The 24,528-nt window shown below is 44.6% G+C and overlaps 1 protein-coding gene across 10 annotated transcripts in view; it reads right to left on the bottom strand.

Annotated features, from left to right (window-relative positions):
* Window positions 1-24,528, bottom strand: part of LOC117765858 (RNA binding protein fox-1 homolog 3-like) — a 397,513-nt gene that overhangs the window by 25,960 nt on the left and 347,025 nt on the right. For 8 of the 10 annotated variants that reach the window (XM_034592407.1, XM_034592409.1, XM_034592401.1 and 5 more), the window contains 2 exons: window positions 15,301-15,603; window positions 4,683-4,826 (listed from right to left, as the gene is read on the bottom strand). In XM_034592407.1, coding sequence (XP_034448298.1) covers window positions 4,683-4,826; window positions 15,301-15,603 — 447 coding nt within the window. The remainder of the gene's footprint in view (window positions 1-4,682; window positions 4,827-15,300; window positions 15,604-24,528) is intronic. The other 2 variants (XM_034592408.1, XM_034592411.1) reach the window with 1 other exon arrangement.

Consider the following 24,528-nt stretch of genomic DNA (forward strand, 5'->3'; position numbering starts at 1 on the left):
CAGGACCTAAGGGCCAGTCCCCAGGGGTTAACATGCTCCAGCCTTTCGATTTAACAGGCCTGCCTTTGGATCATTAAAAAACAGAGGAATGAAAGTAAACTGTAAGTTCCTCTAATGAGTGGAGTGAGAGCGACTTTTAATTGCTGTCTACAATGGCCGTATTATTTCATTAAAAGTAATTACCCTGTCAAGCGGTCCGCGTCGCCTTCATTTCTGCACAACAGGGAAGAAATGGGCCTTCCATGTGGTCGACGCTCAATGGGAATGGATGGATCGTTTGACTGAGTCTCTAATAGGGGTTAGGAGGAGCTGGCTATTATCTGGCTGGAGTGAGTGGGCTTGAGGAGCTGAGGGTTTATGCGTCAGCGAAAAACATATGCCCCCCCCCACACTCGAAAGGGTAATGCAGTGACCTCACCACACCAAGTTCAAATGGAAGAAAAAGACTTAGTTATTTAAAACCTCCTCAGTGTTATCAGGTTGTGTTTCCTCTCCGTTAAAAGATATTCCATAGATCCCATCCACACATTGGCCTCATACGATGCGCAGCTCCGCTGATTCGAATGGGTAGCGGCGGCTACGATCACGCACACATTTATATCCCAGCGTGATGCCCCTTTCTCGCCTGAGATGACAATGCTTCCCCCATGCAATGTGCAGATGCTAATTGTTTTAACCGAGCGTAATGGGCTTGTGGCGTTGATTAATTAGTTTCAGAGGAAGTCGTCTTTGTGGATTTCCACATGGCGCAGGGGACTGCTCGTTGCTCACCAGTGATCTCATGCACTTCTGTCTCCACCCACCCACTCATACCCACACACTCTCACACGCACACACACACACACAAAAACAGCTGCATCAGCAGCACCGATAAACAATAGCTCCAATGGGAGGAGTCTCAAGAGGGAAGACGAGGGCTGCAGTCAGATCCATGCACCCACAGACTATAAAAACAACTCAATATCAATATAAAGACAGAAAACACGAAGAAGCATCCACAAGTTAAACCCACACCAGTGCATTTACATGTTCATTTATCAAAAATAATTAATTTTACTTCACAGCTGATCGCGCTGCTTGAGACATTTAAGTCTTTTTTTCCCTAGGTATCCATAGGTTTCCGTTCATTTCTAATTCCATATGGGTTCCTTTACTGTTATTTAGGAAACGCCGTGGAGACGTCTCCAGTCATTCTGCACTTAAAACAAATTATGGGGAAATGGAAATTAAATTACATGACTCAAGCAGGTTTAAAGAGTGTGGCTGTTACACATAAATGAACAGAATCCAATGGCAGCCAAGAGATGTAGCAAAAATAATGACATTAAATAACCTAAAACTGTACGACATGCATAGAAAGATGTCAGCAATTGAAGGGATTCTTTGACACAGTGTGGACTTGCTGCCTTTTTCCTGCACAAAAACTAGAAAACAAATTCATGACACACAGTGTTTCCTGTGCCTCAAGCCAGCCAGTGTGGGAGCAACAAACACGATCAACTGTGCCTCCACCTTTCATCAGCTTGGATTTCTTTAAGCTCTTCAGAAACCTATAATTACGCTACAGCGACTGTGTGTATTCAAACAGTAGCGTGGCAGTGTGGAGGATGTTCAGGCACAGCAGTCAGTGTGACAGCGGGGTGAGGGGGGGGGGGGGCAGAGGTCCTGATTGCTCTGGGAAATGCTGTGAGAGCCCTTACATGCGCCGAGAGAAGCACAGCTGAAGAACCCGGTCGCATAAACGAGGGCACCCTCAAGTAGCGCAGCATGGGCGCTGTGCAGAGCTCGCTCGCACTTGGAGTGTTTTCATTCCCCACACACTTGCTAGCTCTCAGAGATCACAGTTTCTAATTACTGATTGAGGTCCGCTGTGGTCGTCCTAATGAGCCCTTCATTTAGCGCCTCGTTAAAGGCTCGCAGGTTTCTCCACACCCGTAACCCTGTGGTGCGCTGGCTGAATCTCAGACCCTCCCTTCTTGTTTCAGGGTGCCGGTTCCACTGCCTTTTACCGGCGTTGAAACCTCTACTAGCGTCACCGGGGAGGGTTTCTCCGTGCTGCGTGGGAGCAGATGGAGCTCCTGGCGGGGTTTAGCCTTCTTTAGTGGGCCGTGCAGCACCTCCACTCTCCTCCTCCTCCTCCGTCTTCCCGCCTGCGTGTCTGTGGGTTTCACTCAAGCGTAACAGTAATGGCGTATTGAGCCGGTGGCGCTCCAGAAGCCATTAGAGCTAGAGGGATGAAGCTTTCCACACGCTGATCACACAAAGGCCCATTGTGGAGGCCATGTCAGAGGGTGGAGCGGACCAGCTATCTCCTTGCCAAGCACTACCCCAAGACAATCAATCCCACAATCCTCCGCAATGCCAACCGCCGAAAGGGGAAGGGGGGGGGGGGGGGGCAACACGTGGGTGAGGAGGGTGATTGAGGGGGACTGGGTGGGACGCGATCAATTTTGTATCGTATATCTGCATGAGCCGGGCCAGGCACACAAAGCCTCGGAGCTAATTACTGAGGCGATTTGGATTCCACATGACCTGCACCAGAGCTGGGAACAATAAAGCTAACAATCAGAGAGAGAAAGAGAGAGAGAGAGAGAGAGAGAGAGAGAGAGAGCAGCCATGTTGTCTGCAATTTATAAAGCCACAGCCCGGGCAGTAATTAATATCATCAGCTGGATGTTGTCTTCATAACGATGAGAATTAACGCCTCTGGGTTCTAATGGTCCAATTAGCGCATAACATTTAAAGTACATTTTTGGCCATCGTCTCCATTCAGATCCATTATCATTATTGAATTTGGGATGTTTGGGTCAATTCTTATTGAGGCTTCTGCGAGACACACGGGTGAGCTGTTGAAATATTCATCGCCTCATTAATTGGGGCGAGAGCCGGAGACAAAGAGAAGTTTTCTGCTGAGGACCTTTGGATTGCTGATATGTAATATTTGTCTTGCTCTGTGTGTGTGTAACCTCTGAACAGGTAATCAGGACAAACGGTTTCCTCCGTCCCAATTTCAGCAGACAATTTAATGTTATGCGATGGTCTAAAAGCTACTTAAGAAGCTTTTTTGTGTGGATGAATGTGTAATTCTAGTGACCAAGACAGAAAGAAATTAAAGATAATACTGCTGCTTTTTCCTCCCTAATTTGAACCACCATTCCTTTTGTTACTAATGACATTGTTCTCATCAAGCTCAGGTTAATTACTGAGATTTAGGGAGGCGGCTAAATAGCAGCCTCGACGGGTTAAAGACAAAGATGAATGGTAAAACTTCAGGGTACTGGGTTCCATAGCTCAAGTGCAGCAGGGAGTTTTTACCCCCCCCCCCCCCACACATCAGCACCTGATTGTGACTGATTTGCCTGTTTTTCTCTACTTTTCCGGACTTGTAAAAACTCAGAAAGCACTTTTTATTTCTCCTGACAGTGTAGTTAATGATGTAAATGCCATTAATTATGCGGCTGTTGTTGTGCGATTTGGTCCCACTGCTCATTTCTCATGAAGCTTAATAAGCCAAAGTGTAATAATTTCTTTCTTTGTGTCAGGCGAGGTGAGATGCCTTCACTACCATCCTTTCAGGTGGATTAAATTTTACTAACGTGGTTTGGAACGTCTTTAGATACTTCTAGGCCCCCGTTCATGCCTGGTGTTAACATCCGTCCTGAAACCTTATCACAGGTGGACAGCTTTAAGTTAATCTGTTCAGACCTGTCATGAAAATGTGTCTCCTTTGACCGTGTGATCGGTAAGCAACAGCTTGTAGAGTTAGTGGTGGTGTGCACCTTGTTGTTTGTGATCCAACAGTAAACTGAGAGAAGAGGGAAGAAGCGGAGGAACACCTAATGAAGCACCTATCGACACACGGATATATTTTAAAGCAGACAGTATTTTGTGGTATTAAGAGTGGTATTATTTTGTTGTAAATGTTATTGTACATTCCGTATGTTAAATTATTGTCGTCTGGATACGTTTTATTTGTAGTGTGATCTTGTGAATTTTGCACTTATTTATAGTGTATATTTAAGTTAAATATACTTTAAACTGTTAACAGATAATTCGTTAAATTTCAACTTCCAACTTGCCGTAGCAAAAAAATAGACACTCTTATCACCAACTGTCGTTTTGTGCTTTTTTTTAGGAGAAAAGTGTCGGTTCTGGCACGAATCCATTTTAAAAGTATCAATTTAGCACCGGTATCCAAAATAAATACAGACGACATCCAACCCTAGTGGTCAGCTTTGATATTGTGGCCACAATCAAATGAAAGGAAGGTCAACGAGAAGTGTAAAAAATATGTTCATTGTGAAACAGTAGCGGGTCAGAGGACGTCAGCTGAGTAGGTGGTCCTTCATATGTGCATTTGCATTATCATTACGAAAATAATGCAACCACATGCGTCCCAGACCACCTCTCAATGTGGTCACCACTCAGGACACATTTGGCTGCGTTCAGACCTGAACTTAGCACTGACCACTTGTGATCGAATCACTCAGGACCGATGTTAACACCAGGTGTGAACAGGGATCTGCATACTCTACATGCTGAGTGTGCATTGCCACCTCATTGTCATATCTCAGTAATTAACTTGACAAGTACAGCATCACTATAACTAATAGATGAAGGCCTAACCCACAAGACAATACGGAGTATTAATAAACTGGAGTTTTCCTCGCAGGCACACTCACCCCAAACATTTGCCTTAGGTCAGGGTCCCGGAAGCGGAAGGGAATGTTGGAGACATGTAACCGTTTGGGCTGCTGCTTCTCTGAAGAGTCTGAGTGCTGGAGCTGGAGCTGCTGAGAGCCCTCTGTTTGCGTCACATCATCTGTCTGCCGGAGGGAAACAAACACAGAAAAGACACACGCTGCTCATTAGCTGCTACAGTATACTGTACCTCCCGGTCCTGAAGCAGGCAGTGGGTGTGGGGGGAGTGGATGTGGCAGGGTGCGGGGGTGGGGTTGGGAGGCCTGGCTGACTAACTTACTCGGCATCTGCCATTTTTCAATCTGGCGAGAAAGCCAAAGCGATAAACAGCCGATGACTTATAGTGTCAAACCTGAGGTTGTGCATTACAAATCCACTTATTAATCTCTTGCACTTAGCTCTTGAGCAACAGGGAAGATTGAAGGCGCTGACAAAAAGGCGTGGATATAGATCCCACGGAGCCCTGACATGTCTAGACTAAAGACACATTATTGGTGACGTTTGCACACAGGCATCAGAGTGCGAGGCCCAAAGCCCTCAGCGTTGTTGTTTCCATCATTATGAGAATGCTATGCTGACATTTCTATATAAATGACGTGTCTGATGTCAATGACAAATTCACTTGTTTCTCTGTGTGACACCGGTGATGGATTCCACTGAGGGAGCTGGTGGTTTGTCTGTTTAGATGGACCTTGTTTTTGAGGCAGTTTCTTTCTCTGATGTATTTTCTGTGGACAAAACCTCATTGGTCAACAACATAGTTCATCCGCTCTTTTATTCCCGCGGTGTGGGACAAGTCTATCTACACAGGACCTCATATTTGGTGGTTTTTGAGTCAATAAAAATGACACTTTCACAAATCAGCATCCTCTGATGTCGTCTCTCTGATTCAGAGCAGGTTAAACATCAATGACAGTGATGTGATTTCTTGATATTCATAACATCAATATCACTTGAGCATTAAATATGAATGCAGAGTCAGGACATTTAAATTATTTAATTAATGTTAATTAATGTCTCTGTCCAAAGTAAACACAAACAAAAAAGGATTAAAACGAATGAAAATAATAAAAGATGTCATGTACATACCTCTGGTGTTTTCAAATATTCTACTTTTATTTGATCTTATTTTATTGCCTATTTTCATTCTATTTTGTACTTTCACTTTCACTCTCTTGTCTTCTTCATTGTTTACTATCTGCTGCTATCATGCTTTTCTCTGCATTAGATCAATAAAGTTTATCTTTCAGTTTATCTTAATTAAAATTAGGTAATTAATGGAATAATTTTGAGAAGGAAGCAAAAATATAAAATCCACTAAAAATTTTCAAAATAAGTTCATTAAAAGTGAGATATGAACACAGGACTATTTGTTGCAGACTATTGGGTATATACCTTATATTATATGTTCGTGGCTGTAAATTAAAACTGTATAAAAACAGGGTAGATATATAAGCTAAGGTTTCATCCTGCACCTCTTTCGTCAGTAAAAACATCCCAAAAAAATTTGAAAATATATATTTAAATGCGAAAAATGAAAAAAAAGAAAACAGTCAATAAACAAAAGTAAAAAAAAAAAAGAAGTTAGTTTGTAGTTATGGGTTTAGTTTTGTGCCGGAGTTATTTTTGCTAAACTCCAGGGTGCAGGGACTCCTGGAGGTGTTAGGAAGAATGTTATTGTCACACTGAAGCTGCCAGGTTAGGTTCTATCGCGCCTGAGGTCTACTAATATAATTCTACCAAGAAAATGTGAGTTCTGAAATTTCTGTTTCAACAGGAAAAGCTGCAGCTAAACTCACAAGAAAGAGAAGTATTAAAAGCAACTGAAGCACTATTAAGTAAATGTAAAAATAAAAACTGCCGTGTGAAGACAGAAACAAGTTTGATTGGGACTCAAATTGTACCAGGACACAGACTCAACTGAAACTAAACTGCCACAAAGATAAAGAAAGTAAAAAGGTGAAAAAGGACTTGAGTCCAGTAAAACCCTACTTTTGAAGGAAGGAGTAACTGAATGAGAATGCACAGTTGGAAAATTAAGGTTGTAAACTATAGTGCTAGAAACATTGATTTAAAATTAGAATTTTGTGGGATTTCCTACTGTTAGTGAATGCACCAAGTGCTGTTGGAGACCTGGATTGGGCTGAGAGACAAACTCAGGGTAAACAGTAACAGACTCATATCACCGCAGTGTTCCTATTGTGTTACACTCCGCTGAGCGTGGTGACGTTAATTGTTGAGATACAGTGACTTAAATCTGCCTCTGTTTCCGTTTTTCTTCAATGTAAAGCTCAGTTTACATTGAAGTCAATGGGGTGATACAGTAGGTGTATGATCCTCCCGTCACTCACAGGCTCATGCAGCAAGTTGTGTGAGTCTGTTTGGTTTGATTTCACACTTTGGCTGAAAGACGACAGACTTTCAGCAAAAAAGGTGTGAAGAGTGAAATGTGTGACCTCAAGGACGCGTTGAATAAAAAATATTCAGAAGGGTTCAACTCACTTCACTCTGAACCTTCCACCCACCGTAGACACAGATACAAAAATCCAAATAAGGTCAGAAGAACTCATGACAATTGAAGGGTGAATAATTGTGTCAAAAGTGTGAAGGGCACAAAAGAGCTGAATTGATGTGTTGCAGTCCTATTTTCAATCAATGTTTTAAAGTTTGAATAAAGTTTCCAGGTGCATGTGTGAATGAGGAGGACGAGCTTGAAGACGAGTGGGTGTGAAGGTTTCTCTCGTTCGCTCTTGTTATATCTAAGGTTCACACTGAATACTTGAAAAATGTAAAAAAGTTTGAAGAGGATATAAATTGGAATACGACCATGAATGAAGGGACGTTTCTGGACATGTTGACATCTGACATTGTTGGTGAGTAGAAGGGCCACAAACAGGGAGTGAGAAACTGGCGATTCTGTACGCTGGAAAACTGCTGAGATATATTCAACATACAAATATTTTGCTAATAATTTTTTCGAATAGGGGAAAAATAGTAGATAGATCAATTAAAGTAACTTTTACTGAGCAACAGCGCCCTCTGCAGCCACACGTGGTGATTGATTCTGTTGAGCTTCGTGTCCGAGCGATTAGTGGTTTTCATGTAGAGAAAAAAATAAAGCCTATCAATGTGTTGAACAAATTAACAGTGGATATTATCCATGATCACTGACTTCCTAGACCAGAAGAGCTGCTGCTGTAACAAATAAACAAAACTCTGTTTAGAATTCTTCATGTTTTAAAAGTTTCCTCAATGAATATCGTAGATTAACGTAGCTTTTGAATGACATCTAAAGGCTTATTTAGCTACCTTTATGTTTGAAAAAAGATATGTCGGTCCCTGCCCACATACTTCCATGCATCCTTTACGTTTGGTTATTCAGTAACATATCCACTAGAGGGCAGCGCTGAGTCAAGGGTTTCTGACAACAACAATGTAGACAATGGAAGAAGGTGTAATTAAGAAAGAAGCAAAAGCAGTATTGTGTCCCTGAGCCGGGGCGAAGTAACATCATATCGATGCCCGTAGTTTCTTTTTCGCAAAGTCTCTCCTCAAAAACCTCTGCCAATGTTGAAATATGGTCCTATGGTTGTCTTGCTTGAACTATCAGCTACACTGCCCCCCCATGTTTTCCTGTGGTACTGCTCCTTTTTGTTGTTTCTTCTGCGCCCACAAGCTTTCAGAAGACGTGCACAAAAATGGTCGAAATGGAAGAGTACAAACAGAAAGCTCCGTCCCTTTCTTTCTTCTGACATTTGAACTTGCAGCTACCTGTCAGTTACACACTTCACACATAAGATCGCACCAAAGTAACATAGCTGCTGGTGTATGGCCAAAAACAGTGGAACAACGACAGGAGCCTATAATGGTAATAATAATAATAATGTTGTTTGTAAAGAAGTGTCAGCAGCTATGAACAATGAATTCCATTGTTTTCCTTTATGTGCAAATGAAATGCACCCGGTGGATTGGTGAGCTCTGTAGGTGATGGTATAGTGTATTTGAACTTTGCAGAGATCCAGCCGTGGTTAAAAGACTGTTGGCAGGAGGTGAACTACAAAGAAGTGGTGTCAAAATCAGACACAAAATCATTTGCCTTATTCCCTCCCTGCGAGGTTTTGCAAACCCATAAGTACATCACACTGCCGTAATTGCTCTCATGACCACAAGAGGTCACTCATCAGAGAGAAACAACAACAACAAAAGGTTGCTTTGAGCGTTTGAACATTTGTTTTTGATGCCGTGGGGGCGGTCTCCACTCGGCAACAGCAAGCCATTGATCAAAATGAACAAAAATGAGTCCTGATTTAGTGGCCGCTGACTCTGGGACTAAATAAAGTAGCGTGTGGAGGAGGGGAGAATGAGAAACGAGAGAGTGGAAGTGGCAGATATCGAGCACAAAAGCTGTTTGAATGTGATATGTAAACTGCAAGGTCTCCCGGGAAGTGCTCTCTGAGCACGGCAAACACATTGTATACTGGCTGGGGAGTCACATACACGGACACAATCTTGTACTGAGATACAGACGTGAAAAGGGAGTAGGTTGTTGCCGGAGTACAAACGGTTCGAATGACACACACACGCATACGCACGCTGATAACCCTCACCCTGCTCCGAGCCGGTCGGATGGCTGCAGGCCTCTCTTAGTGATACATTTCCCACCATTTAGGAAATGGGGTAGGGATTTATTCATTATAATTCATCATCACAGTATTATCATTATCATCATGATCGTAATGATGATCGCCTTTATTATTCTCATTATCATAATCACAATCCCCACTGTAATGGCTGTCATTTATTTGGTTTTTATGGCCCATTCCGAGACGGTGACATACATTGTTAACAGTGACAGTTGTTTGATTCAAGGTCCCACTTTGTCTCCCCTGCAGCCATCCAGGTAGGGCAGGTTGGTGGCGGCTTCCTAAGTCCTGCCTGGGCTTTGACTCTGTCCAGACCAGAGGTTAACAAGTGGCGAAGGACAGGAGAGCCGGAAAATGCACCACGATGACCGGCCTGCTGGTGAGGAGTGGATTTGTGACAGAGAGAGAGAGAGAGAGACGGGCGGAGGGGTCTTAACTCTGCCGTGTCCTCCCGCGCTGGAGGTTAATAGCCTGAGTAGCCATGTTGGGCCCTGGGGGTGACACATAGCAGACAGATGCTGGGACCGTGGATGGTGACAAGGTACCGGAGCCCCGTGGGTCAATCTGTTTCATCGGTCACACATGACACTATCGACCTTTAGCGTATGTTGCCAGACTACTGAGCACCACTGTCCTCCAGCTCTGTCTGTCTGGCTTTTTATCATGGCAGGCGTGGTTGCGTGTTTGCAAACATCCAGATTAACTTTCAGTCTGTGCTCAGACAGGCCAGCAGCACGCTGACACCGGGGGCAAATACACATGTGTAGAACACAAATACTGAACTGCTGACTCCCGAGCACCCCAGACTGCCTCCTACTAACTCAATAGCTGTGAGTGTCACTGGGACCCGGGATGCCTGCCTCCGCACGCCGCTCCCGAGGATCTAACCTGCCTGCCTGGTTGTGAGATGGTGGTGTTCCAGTGGAAAATAATTACCTCCGTATTACCATAGGAGGCCACCATCAGTGGCACTTTACTGTCCCGACAGCTGCTGTCACGGAGACGGGGAGGAGGAGGAGGAGGTGGGATGCAAAACACGCCGTCACCGCCAAAGCCAGCAAACCAGAGAGTGAGAGAGCTGTCAACTCCGGCAACTCTCCGGCTTCCTGTTCAGTCATTTCTCTAAAAGACTCCCTTGCTGTTATTTGCAAATCGCCTGCAAAGTGCTCTGCTCAGCACTTTCCCCCTCCTCACAGAGTGGCATTACAAGAGCATAATTGAAACTATCTGATTGGAATGCTGCCAAGCAGGTAGATTACATCCGATTAAATGGGGGGGTAGAGGGGTGGGGGGATGGTTGAGTCTTCGCTCACAAGAATTATAATGCCTGAGCTTTAATTCATTATTTCTCCTCTCCTGGTCCTCTACTGTTTGTTGTCTTTTTCTAAAGAAGCTGCTAATATATCCCCTCCATCACCCCCGAGAGTAGGGGGTGTGAGGGGAGTGAGTGGTGGAGCAGAGGGGCCGCCCCCGCCGACTCGCCCTGATTCATACCAAGTAGGAAAAGGTGGAAGTATCGGAGTCATTTCAGGACTTCAGGAGACCATAAAAGTCCTGTTCAGTCTCTGCACAGACGTGGCTCAGCTCAGCACCTCGGAGGCTCCGACAGACATGAAACGCTGGTACTTGAATCATCAATACGAAAGACAAGGATGTGTATTTTAGAAAATATCTGCTTTGATTATGAAAATGGCCTAAGATATAGACGTGGATACGTGAAAACTGAAGGAGAGAAGTCAGCAACTGTGGTGCAGTGCTCGGTTTTAACTGCAACTGTGTAAATCTAAATGACGGGCTCTTAGTCTGTATATATAAATAATACGTCTGGAGATACTCAACAAAACATCATCAAAATACAATGACTACGATGTCACTATTATCAAGGCCTATTTTATTATGCTCCCTGCGCTAGACAGTGACATGTTCACAATTGACAGTTTATATGGATTTGATTTTTCACTACAGTGGATTTACCATTTCTTTCAATCAGATTAAAAACTGACAGATTTTTACCTACTGTCTGTCTGTTAGCCAAATAATCTATTACATTTTTGGTCCTGATCCGGGGACAGGATTTGTTTCCTACTTTCCTTAATACTTTTGTTTCTACTTTTTTGTGTATTTCTCAGAGAATAATTAATTTTAATTAAAAAAACAGGCATGTTTAGGGGACTGAGATTTATGAGTTTGTGCAGTTTGGTGCAGCTCCAAACAAAAACTTGGATCTGGTGAATTTAAATGTGGTTTCAGAGGACTGCAGGGCCCTGGTGGAGGTATGTGCTTTGCTCAGGTGCCCTTGAATTTTTCTTACCCAGCCTTTTTCAATAAGCATTTATTAAGTATTTATATCTTCACACGGAACAGTTGGAGCTTGAACAAACATCAGAAAGTTGTTGTTTTGAGTTTTCTCTTCTCAGAAAATATACACTGCATCACCTGCCTTATCCTTTAAAGGATCCAGGAGAGTTGTCGGGTTGTGGAACTCTGAGCATATCTATAATATCTTGAATTTACAGTGTGAAAATCGGCAGCTCCTCCCCCTTACAGATAAAATGGAAGCCGGCGTTTAATGGTGGCGTACATGCTGCCGTCAGCACCGCCTCTGAAAGCTACACCCCGGTGGAGTCTCAATCCCTTAAACACAGTTCATGTGAGATGAGGATGTGCATGTGCGTGTATGTAATAAATGTTTGCATGTGCTCACTCATGTTTTCAGAAAGCCCTTGTGTGTTTGCGTGCATGTGCGTGTGTGTGTGTGTGTGGGTCTATGTTATCACAGTCCCCCAGAATACCCTTTGGAAAGTCTTCATGCCGCTGACACGAGCTGTGAAAAATCTGGAATTGAGTGCTGCCCTAACGCCACTGCCTTAATTTGTTATCTGAAAAGAGAATGATTACTCATGAAATTCAACCAAACCTCAGACTATTTGAACTGAGCCAGATAACGAGCTCAGTTTTTTTTTTTTTCTCCAGCAGAGCTTCCTGGCAGCCCTCTGCTACCCTCATCTCTAAGGATTTGGAGAAAAGTTGGGGGCTGCCTCTCTTACTCAAGTCACTTGCTTTCAAGTCAGCTTGTTTGAACATGGCACAGAGCGAGGTCTCAGAGGTCTGGGTCTGGACAACGCCACCTTCCCAGCACAGGCGGGGGACTGGTAGACATAGACAGAAACAGAGAGGAGAAGTGAGGAGAGTCCCTGCGCCTCATTAAAACATACACACGCTCCGCTCTCCGCGGGGAATTCGCACGAATCCATACGTTTCACTGAATTTTCACTCTCTCTTGACTCTTTTTTAAGTCTTTAAGTCGAGAAGATGTGCAGAGTAAAGCGTCGTCGTGGGGTAGAGGAGCTGAGCGCAGCAGAGTCGAGCCAAGGGAGGAGGGGTGGGGACGAGGGGGGGGGGGAGTCGCTGCGAGTAGCTGATCTGCTCCCTCAATCTGTGTTTCTGCAGGGTGCCCTAATCAAAGGCACCCGGGCCCGTCTGTGGCACCCAGAGCAAACGGGCTGGGTCTGTCATTAAAGCCGGGGAGCACAGCGGTGGGCGACACTACACCAGCGGCCCCCGGGGATTTGACTCTCTGTTTACACCCCACTAATCTCATCTCTCTGTCCTCCCTGAGAAAGAGATGGGTGGAAGTGGGGCAGAGAGTGGATGCAGAGAATGAAGATGGAGGAAAGCGGGGACAGCGCGAGAGAGGAATAGAATGAAGGAAGGCAAGACGAGCTCTCATCTCTCCATGGCCACCATCTCTGGGCTTTCTTCACAGCGGGTGAACAGATGAAATGAAATCAAATGCGAAATGGAGAGAGAGAGCGAGAGAGAGAGCAAGAGCGAGAGAGAGAGAGAGAGAGAGAGAGAGAGAGAGAGGAGACGGTGAGAGACAGAGAGTGTAGGAGTGGTGTACAGTGTCGGAGGGGGAGGAAGAAGAAGGAGGGGGAGGAGGTGGAGGCTGAACCTCCTGCCAAGTCTCTCCTCACTTTAAACTCGCTTGTGTGTCAGCCATTACTGTAAGTGCGGTGCATAACCATGGAGCAGTTGGGAAGCGTCACACAAATCTTTAAATCAAACATTGCGACACTACAGGACGATGATAATATGCTGTGCAATTCTATCGCCGGGCTTGTGCCGTATAAGCACTTTTCTGACGCCAAATGTCCGTAGCCGCACGATAATTGTGAGGCTGGGAAAATGGAGTTATTAACAGTGTTCTTTATGAGTGACCCAGATCTCTCTCAGGAGGGCTGTGGCCTCGCCATGACCTCACCCAGCAGGTGTTTTAATGCTAAAGGGGAGAAGAAGGTATGAAGGTCTTATTTTTTTCATCTCTGCCAGCATTATCCATCTTTCCAGTGGTGTCTCTTAAGTTTGGAGCCAAGTCGTTCTCCCTTTTATCTACATCTGCCTCCTGTTAAGGTAAATCCCAGGTCAAGGCATTTCATATAAAAGGTATCACTACACAAGAATGAAATATATCATATATAATTTTAAATTACACTCACTTCCGAGATGTGTATCACAACGTGAAGCATTGCCAGAGATTTATTTTTCGAGCTGGAGTGCCGAATCAGGTCCTGGCAGAGGACTTTATCTTATGTTTAAATAAAAGTCTCAAACATTTGACTGCATTAACAGCTAATTAGCTGATTAAAAAGGAGATGCTTTTTTCTGGCTGAAAATGGCACCACTCTTTTTGTCCTTCGAGGATCAAGACGATCGTAGGGTCCTGAATAATCCATGTCAGTAGCATGTCCAATCTCCACACAGATATATAAAAGGTTTACGTGTTTTTAATGGAGCCTCAAATTACTCTTTAGAAACACACTTTGATTTCATCAGCGCCTCTTCAATCAAATTCACCTCCTTCGTCAACAAGCAATCTTTGCCATGACACCAGACTCCGCCGCTGCTCACTAATGTGCAGAACTCCAGCTTTTTATTAAGAAAGGTCATTTTGTGTTTGTAGGAAAATGATTTGGAAAGTGATTAGAACGTTGCTTCGGGGCCTAGATGTACTACGTCACAACACGGCTGGTGCAACTGCGACATTTTTCAAACACTGCAAGATGTCAGTTCATTATGATGGAGTATTTGGGCCACTTATAGAGGAAAAAGATTTAGAGGAAACAATAAGGTCAAATTATTATGAGAATAAGGTCATAATCTTAGGCTTTGTATCATGTTAGAGGGGTAATATCCAAAGATCATTCTGTCGCCTGCGTTACAATGAGCAATGTGGAGCATCTAACCTCTGTATAAATTTAACAAATAACAACGGACTTGAAGGACATGGTCTCTTTAATGGGGGAGGACATGTTTGGTAGTGGTCGACTGTGAGGTTATCGTTGGCTACATCAGGGTGATATTCAAAAAGGGTTTCAAAGTTTCTCATGAAACAATGATTGCTTCAAGATTTGGGGTCCAGAAGTTATGAAACTCCGTGATGTTTTGTTTATTTTCTCAAAATGTTATGACTGTTTTCTGATTAAATTATAACTTTATTCTATTGTGACTTCTTGAAAAGTCCAAAATTTTGTTTCTTCAATATGGCCCTAATACACCGTCCTTATTAAGACAATTATAATAAGTATGATATTCAACTAGATACAGAGGGAACATATCTGTGTATTAAGTTATTTTCAGAGCAGCAATCTATTAACGTATATTTTCAAAGTAATGTATGTGGGGGGGGCAGACATCTTGCAGCACAAATTGTGCTCCAAAGCTTTTCAGGCCGGGAGGCGATGGAAAGAGGGAAAAGAGAAGCAAACATTTTTAGTTTGTTACTGATAAAAATGTCACAATGACAATGACAATCACATTTAGCAATTTAACATTGATGATAAAATATATCAACATACTAACTTCATAAAGTATCAACAGTTTAGCATTTTATTTAAACATCTTATGCAATGATATGAAAAAAAAGAAAAAAGAAGAGAATATGAATATATTTTACTTGCTGACAGTCTGCTGAGAACAGTGTTTGCAGGTGATGAAGGACACTGACCGGTGCGGTCGTGGTGGCGGTGATGGCGGGCGTGCTGTTGTCAGTGCCGGCCGGCTCGCTGTGCGTCTGTGTGGGTGTGTACAGGGTCATGGCGTGCTCAGGAACCCGGCTCTGCCCGGTGTAGTCCTGTGACGGAAGTGGGTGTGGTGCGGCAAATTCTGCGGGGATTCCATTCTGTGGGGGAGGTGGGTACTGGGCTGGGGTGTACGGCTGGGCCATCGCTTCTGGTGGGTTGGTGGCCTCTTGGTTACCCTGAGAGAAACACACAACAGGAGGCAAGTGTTAAAGCTGCGGTCGAGATTAAAGTTGAACTGCATTGTTTGAGTAGCGCAAGCAGCATGAAAGACGTGCGAGCTCCCCTGTGCGAACTGGAAGGCAACTGGGGAGAGTTGTCCTGCAGACCAACTAAGTCAGGGGGAAACAGCAGTCATATCACAGCTCAGCTCGGATTAGAGAATTCCTTGATCATTGCTAATGAACACGGTTTATGTTGTAGAGCATGGCTCGCATGGAGGGGCAACAGTCAGGGGGGAATCTCAATTGCACTTGTGGCAAAGCACAAGAGGAAAGATCAATTAATTGATAAAATTTTGATTAGGGCTTTTGATTTAAATGACAGGTCTGTTAAAGTAGCAGCTGCTCCCTCTCCAAGCGCCACGTTACAACTTTTAACACCAACCTCCGCTTCGCTTTATGAGCTTTTCCCACCACCCCTGCCTTTGTTTCCGTCTCACAGTATCAGTTGGAACACAAAACGACCCCCAGCAGTGCCGCTTTCTGTTGTTTTTAATCTGGACTTTAACAAGTTTTAATTTTAAGTAGCCACACAAGAACCATGGATAATTAAAATGTCAAAAACAGGGGGACATTTTAATTAAATCAGTGAAGGCTAAGAATGTGACCAAGCATTTGATTCCGACTTCTGGTACAGATTGGAATGCTTATTTCCGTCAGGGCCCAAAATATTGTCCTATTCATAAATCTCTAATAAAATTAATTCCTCATGCGTCCAGAACCCACAGTTTGTGTTATCTACACCACATATGTTATTTTTGTCTCTGCTCCTGACTTAAGTGATTGATGGCCCTTTGCAACGAAGCTGTTCCACAGACCCTTTGTCTCGTGTGGATGCTTGAGATGATGAGCTGCAGAAATAATGGACTTTTCTGGCTGGTGCACATTGTTAAACTCAGTAATGGCTGGACTACACAAGTGCATGTCTTATTGTTGCGAAGCACCAGGCTCTGCGAATCCAGACTAATGAGCAGAACGGTGAGATCAGTGCTGCTGGAGCGGATATCCATCCCGACATTAAAAACACAGAGGGAAAAGGTGAGACAATAACACCAAAATCCAATAACACCCCCCACAAATACCCTCAATCAAATTTAAAGATACAGATCATGCGAGCTCAACGCATAACTCTTTCGATAAGAGAGAAAGGAGGAAAAAGCACACAATAGCAGCCAGAAGTGAGGGTTTATGATTGGAGAAAACAATAACAGTAAACAGATAGAGAAGTTTCTGCCTCTTCCTTTACAAGCCGGCTGGGGATGGTGAGATAGGAGATAAATGTGTTTTATTCTCCTTCTCTTTTTTCGCTGCTGTGGTGTTTGGCCTCCTTCTGCAGATTTCCACAGAACGCTGTTTCTGGACAGGAGGAGGCTGTGGTTTTAATGAGAGAGCTGAGCAACACTATGCTGTAAATGTAGTGGAAATAATTCTACTCTGACGTGTTGGCAAACAAACCTCAGCATAAACTGTGCTCTGCCAATTAAGGAAATGCTCCATTATCTAAATGAAAAAAGCGAGAAGCCTTGAGAGAGGGGAAGGATTGACCAGCCTCCTGCAGCCTGCTGGGCCTCAAGGCTGCTCCTGCCGTCGGAGTGGACCCTCACTCCTGTCTGACCTAATCCCCCTCCTCTTTTTCATTATACTACATTTCTATCTCCTCTGTCTCTCTCTCAATCCCTCCTCCCCTGTTTCCCTTTCATGCTCATCTCTCCCCCCTTCTCTTTTTATGCAGAAACTTTTTTAATCTCTACCCCTGTGCTCTACTTTTCCTCTCCCTCCAGTCATGGCATTATATAACACACTTGCATTGCGGGGCATTCTAATTCAAGGAAGCTCTTGATGTTGGCAATTTTCAACTTCTAAGCACCCATTTTAAAGGAGAATGGGGGTTGGTTACCTCAAAAAAAAAAAGAGAAAAGATGCACCTCCTGGTGTGACAGCTAAAAGTACTACCAGATCCTGTGTCCTCCTTTTCAAACCAGCCCGAGCAAAACCATCAACACATTGGTGCTCAACAGTCCAGTGAAGACAGAAAGCTGAGTAGCCTGGAAACAAGAAGGTGCTGTGTTCGACTCTACATCAAACACGGTTCGTGTCATGAAGCAGATCAAAGCTCCACTTCTCATCCTTTTGTTAGTCACTGTCAAGGCCGATGCCCATGGTCCTGATTCGTGATTTTGAGGATTTGCTGAGGAGTTGTTCAGTGTGTTTATATGATATATATACATAAAAGATCATCATACGCGCATCAAATTCTTACTCCAGTTTTGCGAAACCTCATTCCGCTAGCTGGGCTACTGGCTGACGCACTGACTGGTTAAATCCGGGATACCGTGGCACCTCAGGCCGTCGCAACAGCACAGAGTCCTCATTAGTTTTTCACACCCACATTAGCACAGGGGGGGTCCTGAAGCCGAGGGCTCTGGCAAAAACAACGAAGGGGATGCGGGAAAAAAAAAAGAAAGCTTGAGAACGTCTCAGCTTCTGCCGCAGCGCATTTCAGTGTCATCCTGCAACAGAGTTTCATCCAATCAAACACAGGCAATGTATATATCTTGACTGTCAATATGTACTGATATCTGAGTTTTGTGTCTTGCAGTCACATTTCAACATATGGTCTTAATGTCTTGTGAACCCTCATACTGATGGATGTTATACTTAAATTGGACCCCCTGCATCATATTTCAGGAAGTTTAAATTCCCCCACCAAAAGATGCTCCCTTTTTGGTTTTCCATGTGCACTGAAGCGTTCTCAAATCCAAACGAATAGATGATATATGTGCGTACAAGCTGAAGTGAAAGTGAAAGCCTAAAGATTAAATGGTGCTGTTGCTTTTGTCCAACCAGGAGCATCCTCAACTTGTCAGATAACTTAGGTGGAAACAGAAACGAGTGTGGATTCGATGTGAAGCCTACAATGACGTGGAAATTTAAAAAAAATGTGAAAACGTTGGAATCAACACAGAGCTGAAGAGTTGGGATCGTTTATATTTCGTGTAAATGTCAAAATATCCCGAATATCCCCAAACCGAGATAGGACCTGAAATCATGACACTAAAAGAGAGAAACACACTGTATGAGAATGTGACTGTGGCATTAATCATCAGGTGGTGTTGACTATTTTTCAAGATCTGTGGATTCTTCTCTGGTCATAAAATGAAAATCTCCTTTCCTTAAGAAATGTTTTTGTGCTTTGTTCTCTTTCCTATTTCTGTTGAGCACATTGTACGAGAGCTTTTTGGTATTAGTTTCTTGTTTGCAATATCCTCGGCTTCTTAGTTTAGGAACGCCTGTGATTTAGTTTACTTTCCTCACTTGCAGTGCTGTTCGCCGTTTCTTCTTCATGCCTCAGTTCGACATTAGTCATGACACGTTCCACTATACTTGTTAAATCATCATCTGCCCCGAAGTGTCCCTCTGAGCTCGGGCCACAATCTGGAACCTCACACTCGCAGGACACACACAGGAGACGAGTGACACACAAACAGGATAACAGCCCGGAGCTGGGTGTTGGGGAGAGAAAACTACCAAAGTGTTGTAGCACCATGCTGCTGCTGTTTCAAAGGGCAGCGGGGCGAAAGCAAGGAGGTGGAGAGTAAAGGCCTCATTAGTGAAACACAAAGTAACACTGGCTCTCGTATGATCTTCGCCTTCCTCTGATGTATGTGACAAACGAGTTATTCGACTGGAGATGAACTGGGAGAAGAAAAAAGGCCCATGCAAATCAGGGGAGCTGTGCTTGTCCCAGTGCGACCGCGTGCCCTTTTCGCTGGGGCTGACTCGCCGTCATCAAGATAATCCACGTTGCCTTAATGAAAAGCCCTTCATGACAAACCAGTCAGGTACACAGCACATCTCATTCCACCGAAAGATATTGCTGTTCATTACGGCTGCGAACCAGTGCTACGAGTCGTTGTTATATTGGGATTCGGGTGTTTCTCTACCTGCAGGCCTGTTTATTGGAAAAGAACAGGTCCCTTTGCGGCACTTTAATACCCCCCTTACATGGCCTGCTGCCATGAGCCACCTAAACCTCGTCTCCATGGACATGAAGACGAAGAATAAAGGCAACTAGCAAGAGCATCCTTTATCGATCTCCCCTCCTTTCCATTCCTCTTTCCCTCCTTCCCTCTATCTCTCCTTTCATCCCTTCTACTCCTATTACCGAAGAGCACAATAAAAACACTATCTCTAATCTTAAGCACTCTCCTTGCGTAAAATTGGATTGGAAACCCTTACTTAAGGAGATCACTTTTGGATTGGAGTTTTTGTTTTTACAGTCAGCGTCAGGAGCCAAAGAGGTCAGGAAGGCCATGTGATGATGTCCGATGCTGAGGCTGGCAGTCTGAGAGAAACTCCCAGCATACAGTTCTCAGAGAGAGACAGAGACTGGTGCTAACCCCGGTGTAGATGGTCAGGGCTATATTCCATCTCAGCAGGTAGAACGACTTGGCTGCTCGCCAGCGATCCGTGATCCTCTTTAGCGGCAGTGGGAGGGACGGTGTTGAAAGGCCAAGAGGAGATGGGCTGTGCAAATACAGGAGCTGTTAGGAGGAACTCATATCGGCAAAGTGCTGCACTGACTCATACACGTGCGCTGGAGGGTCAAAGAGCAATGCGAAAGCAAAATACGGCAGGCGACTAATTGCGCTGCATTGAATCCGGAGGGAAATCACTCAAATAGGAGCGGGCTGATCAATCTCAGCGATAGGAGCCGTGATGGAGTGGGCAGCTTTATGGCTTCAGCTCCCTCACATGCGGCTTGGATCATTTTTCAGCAAAGGCCTGCTTTACATAGTTCCTACTGTATGACACTAATAGTCGGAAGCAAGAAACGCTCCTCCTGATTCTATACACTAAGCAATTCAAACAGATTTATGAACAGCTCTGCTGTGTCTTGCATAATCCAAACAGCATGAATAGTTTAATATGGAGTTAACATAAAGCATCGCTGTCTCAGTCCTTCATGGAAAACAAGTGACTCGCTTTGTCAGATAACAGATGACATAACATCTTTAAGTGAATCTCAAGCTTTTCAGGGGCTGAAAATTGTTCCTGTGTCATCCGAAGCATCATGCACCAAGCGCTCCCCTCGACAACGCTGCTCATTTGGTTATAATGACCGCCTGACAGTGACAGTGGCAAACTTGTGACAAATCCCGCTGGGCCGTCACAGCACCAGCCCGGGCAGAGTTTGTGGGGAAAAGTGCGGAGCAGCTCAGCCAACGTGCGGCAATCAGTTGATGCAACCCAAACGAAACACTGAGTGGTTTTCAGCCAGCTGCATGAAAGCCTCTTGTTGTCCCCGGCTCTGCTGCTGGTGCTTGGTTAATTGTAGCCCCGCACACAGGCAGGCAGTCAGGCAGGCAGGAGAAAGGACGGCCTGCGATGATTTCCACAGGCAACTGGCATTCATTTTGTCTTGAAGGCGCATAAATAAAGGCTGTCTAGTCGGGTCCATTTTAATTAGGCGAGCCACATGATCTTACTCCGGCTCTCTCTGTTAACACTCACCAGAGGCTGCGGCATGTGTTAATTACAACCGCATGCCACACAGTGAATCCAAGGTGAGCTCGAAAAGAGAAACTCAGAAGAGGTAAACAACAACGATAAAAACAAAACACCTTCAGCGGAGTTTCTCATGATGAGGCACATATTTGGTGCAACGGTTATTCCCCTCCCCCAGTCAACCAATTACAGCGCAATGTTGGGAGAAAGAGAGAGAGCCGGGAGAGCCGGGAGGTGTGGAGAGGCAGCCCAATTTAATGCAGATTCACAACACACCCCCACCTCAACAGAAACGCGGTCTTCCTCACCTTTACAGTAGGTTTATGATTTCAAATAGGCTGGGGAGAGGCTTATTGTTTTCTCTCACATTTCCTCCCTTGCAAACTCCCGTCTTTCCATGTTTCCACCTCATTTGTGGAAAAATCAATTCGTGAAAATAAACACTCTGTGTCTTTGCTCCGCGTCCAAGTCAATTTCGATTTTGTGCATGTTTCTTCCCGCTTTTTTTCCGAAAGGCTTAATCGTTTTCACGTGTCACATATGTTTCATCGCCTCTAACGTGATTTTTCCTCGTTATTGGGAGCACTTATTTGCTCCACGTCCTTGGATGGAGGTATTAGAAAGAGAGTTCATTTTCCTCAATCCCTTGCTGATTTCTTCATTACATTGCAGCAGAGGCGCTGCACGGCGAGCCTCGTACCGAGATGGGACTGCTCTTAGCAGTGCGACTGCGAGTGTTACTATACCTCCGAGACGCTGGAGCGCCACTTAATAAACAGAGTAGACAGAGGATCACTTTGAACTCCTGTGACATGTAATGAACCTGTCTGTCTCAGCCACCGCTCTGTCTGGGCTCAGGCGGCGCACAGTAAAAACGCAGAAAAAAAAGAAATAAATAAACAAAAACACATCCAAATAAGCCTAGAGGCCCTGTGAAAAAGCCATCAGTTACACATGGTTAGACTCATAGCATTTTGCCAACGCCATAAGAGGAGATAATTGTCTGTTTCAGTGCTGTTGCCTCTTTTGTTGCATAACAGATATTTACATCTGGGACTAATTACTCCAGATTGGGTGTCAAAATTCGGATTAACTTGTGGGATGCATCCAGTTTGGTGTTGAGACTCATTTATTAGCGAGAGCAGACACTGTGCTGCTTTGACCCGATCAAAAACTCACCAAATAACTTTTTTCAAACTCCTCTTTCTTCTCTGTATTTGTTTCTCTAACGTCGTCGGAACAAAGGGATATTGGCATGTACAGGCAATCTATAAAAAAATTCTTTGAGATTGCTGTTGATGACTCCTAAGACTGAACAGTTATCAGTTCTGCTCATATCAACCCGTAAGTCAATCCCACGGTGTCGTCATGCCAGTGTGCAGCTCTTCAGATTACAGATGAGTCTTTTGTAATCCTACAGGGGCTAAAAAAAAATGCCAACATTTGTTTTAGAATCAGCTGATTGTCATGTTAATTCTGTCATTTTTTTCCCCTTCCACACACAGGGGTTGTGATGTGGGGCCAGAGTTCCTCGTGGGGACAAAATGCCATTACTTAAGCATTCAGGAATCTCGACGTGACATTCCTTGACCGCTGTGACAATGGCAAACATATGCAAATGAGGAAGAGTGCCACTGTCATTACGCCCCTGTCAGGGAGACGATGACACCTCCCACTGGACCCCGAGCATGTTGGAGGAAAAAGGGGCAAACTGAGGAAGAGATAACGGGAGAAGCAGGAGCGACAATGAACAAACTCTGGGAGGAAAACAGGTGTAACAACACCGTTTACCTTATCTCTGCCTCCTCTCATTCTCTCTGCTCTCCCTTTGTAATCCATCGCTCTGCTTTCCATTGGCCTATTTGCCTCACTGAAGTTTTTTTTTCTGCCTCTGCTCTGCAGTGGAAGGAGGGACAGGTTTACATGGGTGGGATTCTTTGAAGTGAAAATGCAGACTACTCCCTGCTGTAGCCAAAGCTCATCTAATCAGGGTCTAATTCCAGTTATTAAGATTTGAGAGATAACTTTGATTCATCACAGTCCATCTACCCCGATCGGTTAATCACTGTCGCGCTAAGCTCTTTTTTAGTCATCCTTTTGTTTCCGCTCCCTCTGGCACGCAGAGAAAGGGAATAAGAGAGATAGAAGAGAAGGAAAGGGAGAAGATATTAACAATATTAATGACCCGTGATTCTCGTCTCCTTAATGAGAAGGGTTATTAACCGTGATTATCCATGATGAAATGGTGGTAATTCTTGAAAGCTTGAGAAAACTTGTACAATCGCTTGTCTGCTGATTTGCTCCTGTGATGTTTAAGAAACAAAAAGGTGAGCGCAGTGAGGAAGAAAGAAGGAGAACTTAGAGGATAAAGAGGCAGGGGCAACCCGGGGAAACGGAGATGCTCACAGCAGGAAGCTGGGAGGGATTTTCTCTTCTTTCCTTTTTTTTTTTTTTTTTTTTTTTAAAGGAGGCTAAAGCATCCGTTCTCTAGTCCCAGTGCTGCTGCATTTCAGACAGTTAAAATCTGTCTTCTTCACAGAGATGAATCCAAACTCTGAAGTGTTTCTACTTTTTCAAAACCCCTGGCACCATGTCGCGTCTCGCGTCCTCTCCCGGAGTCTCTTCTTGTGGCTAACGAGTGGGGACAAAGTACGCACCCAATCGCACATCTGCTGGTTGACACTGCTGAATGGCTGTTTGAACACCTATGCCGCTCTCGCCAGATCCCTGATACAGCATTTCCTCCACTCACCCTTTTTTTTTTTTTTTTTTTTTCTCATTCCAATTATGGGAAGTTGCATGCTTGTAGAGTCCCTGTCGGCTCCGCGCGATTCCCTCTACGGAGAGGAGGGGGATGCGGTGGGGGGGGGGGGTCTGGGGGGGTGCGCTGTCTGGTGAATCATTGATGTGCAGTCAGACTGTTTCATTGCAGATCTGTGTGTATGTGCATGTGCGTATATATGGAGTGGGTGTGGGGTGTGGGGTGGGGGTGGTGGGGGGTTAGCAGCAGACAGATAACAATCCTGAATTATGCATGTCTGTCCCTTGCAAGGAGCGGGAGATGGTGATGTGGATGAGCCACACTCTCTGAAACCCCCCCGGGACAGATTTGGATAGAAAAGAGCTAGGTGTGGGAAAGTGGGGCCCACTGTGAGCGCTACCTGACCCGCTTCAGACGCCTCTCTTTAGCTCCACAAACTCCTCAAACTGTGATGGCTGCCGTCTCACACCAACAACTGCGCGGGAGATCTGCTGAGGAAACTGCCCCGTTACGGAGCCCCGTTCTGCGGTAATAACGCTAACAGGCCGGAGTAGCAGATTTGCCAACTTATTTGTTAGATGTTCCCTTTAAAAGCACCTCTGGGAATTAAGCCT

Source organism: Hippoglossus hippoglossus, chromosome 8 (genome assembly GCF_009819705.1).
Source record: "Hippoglossus hippoglossus isolate fHipHip1 chromosome 8, fHipHip1.pri, whole genome shotgun sequence".
In the NCBI taxonomy this organism is placed as follows: domain Eukaryota; kingdom Metazoa; phylum Chordata; class Actinopteri; order Pleuronectiformes; family Pleuronectidae; genus Hippoglossus; species Hippoglossus hippoglossus.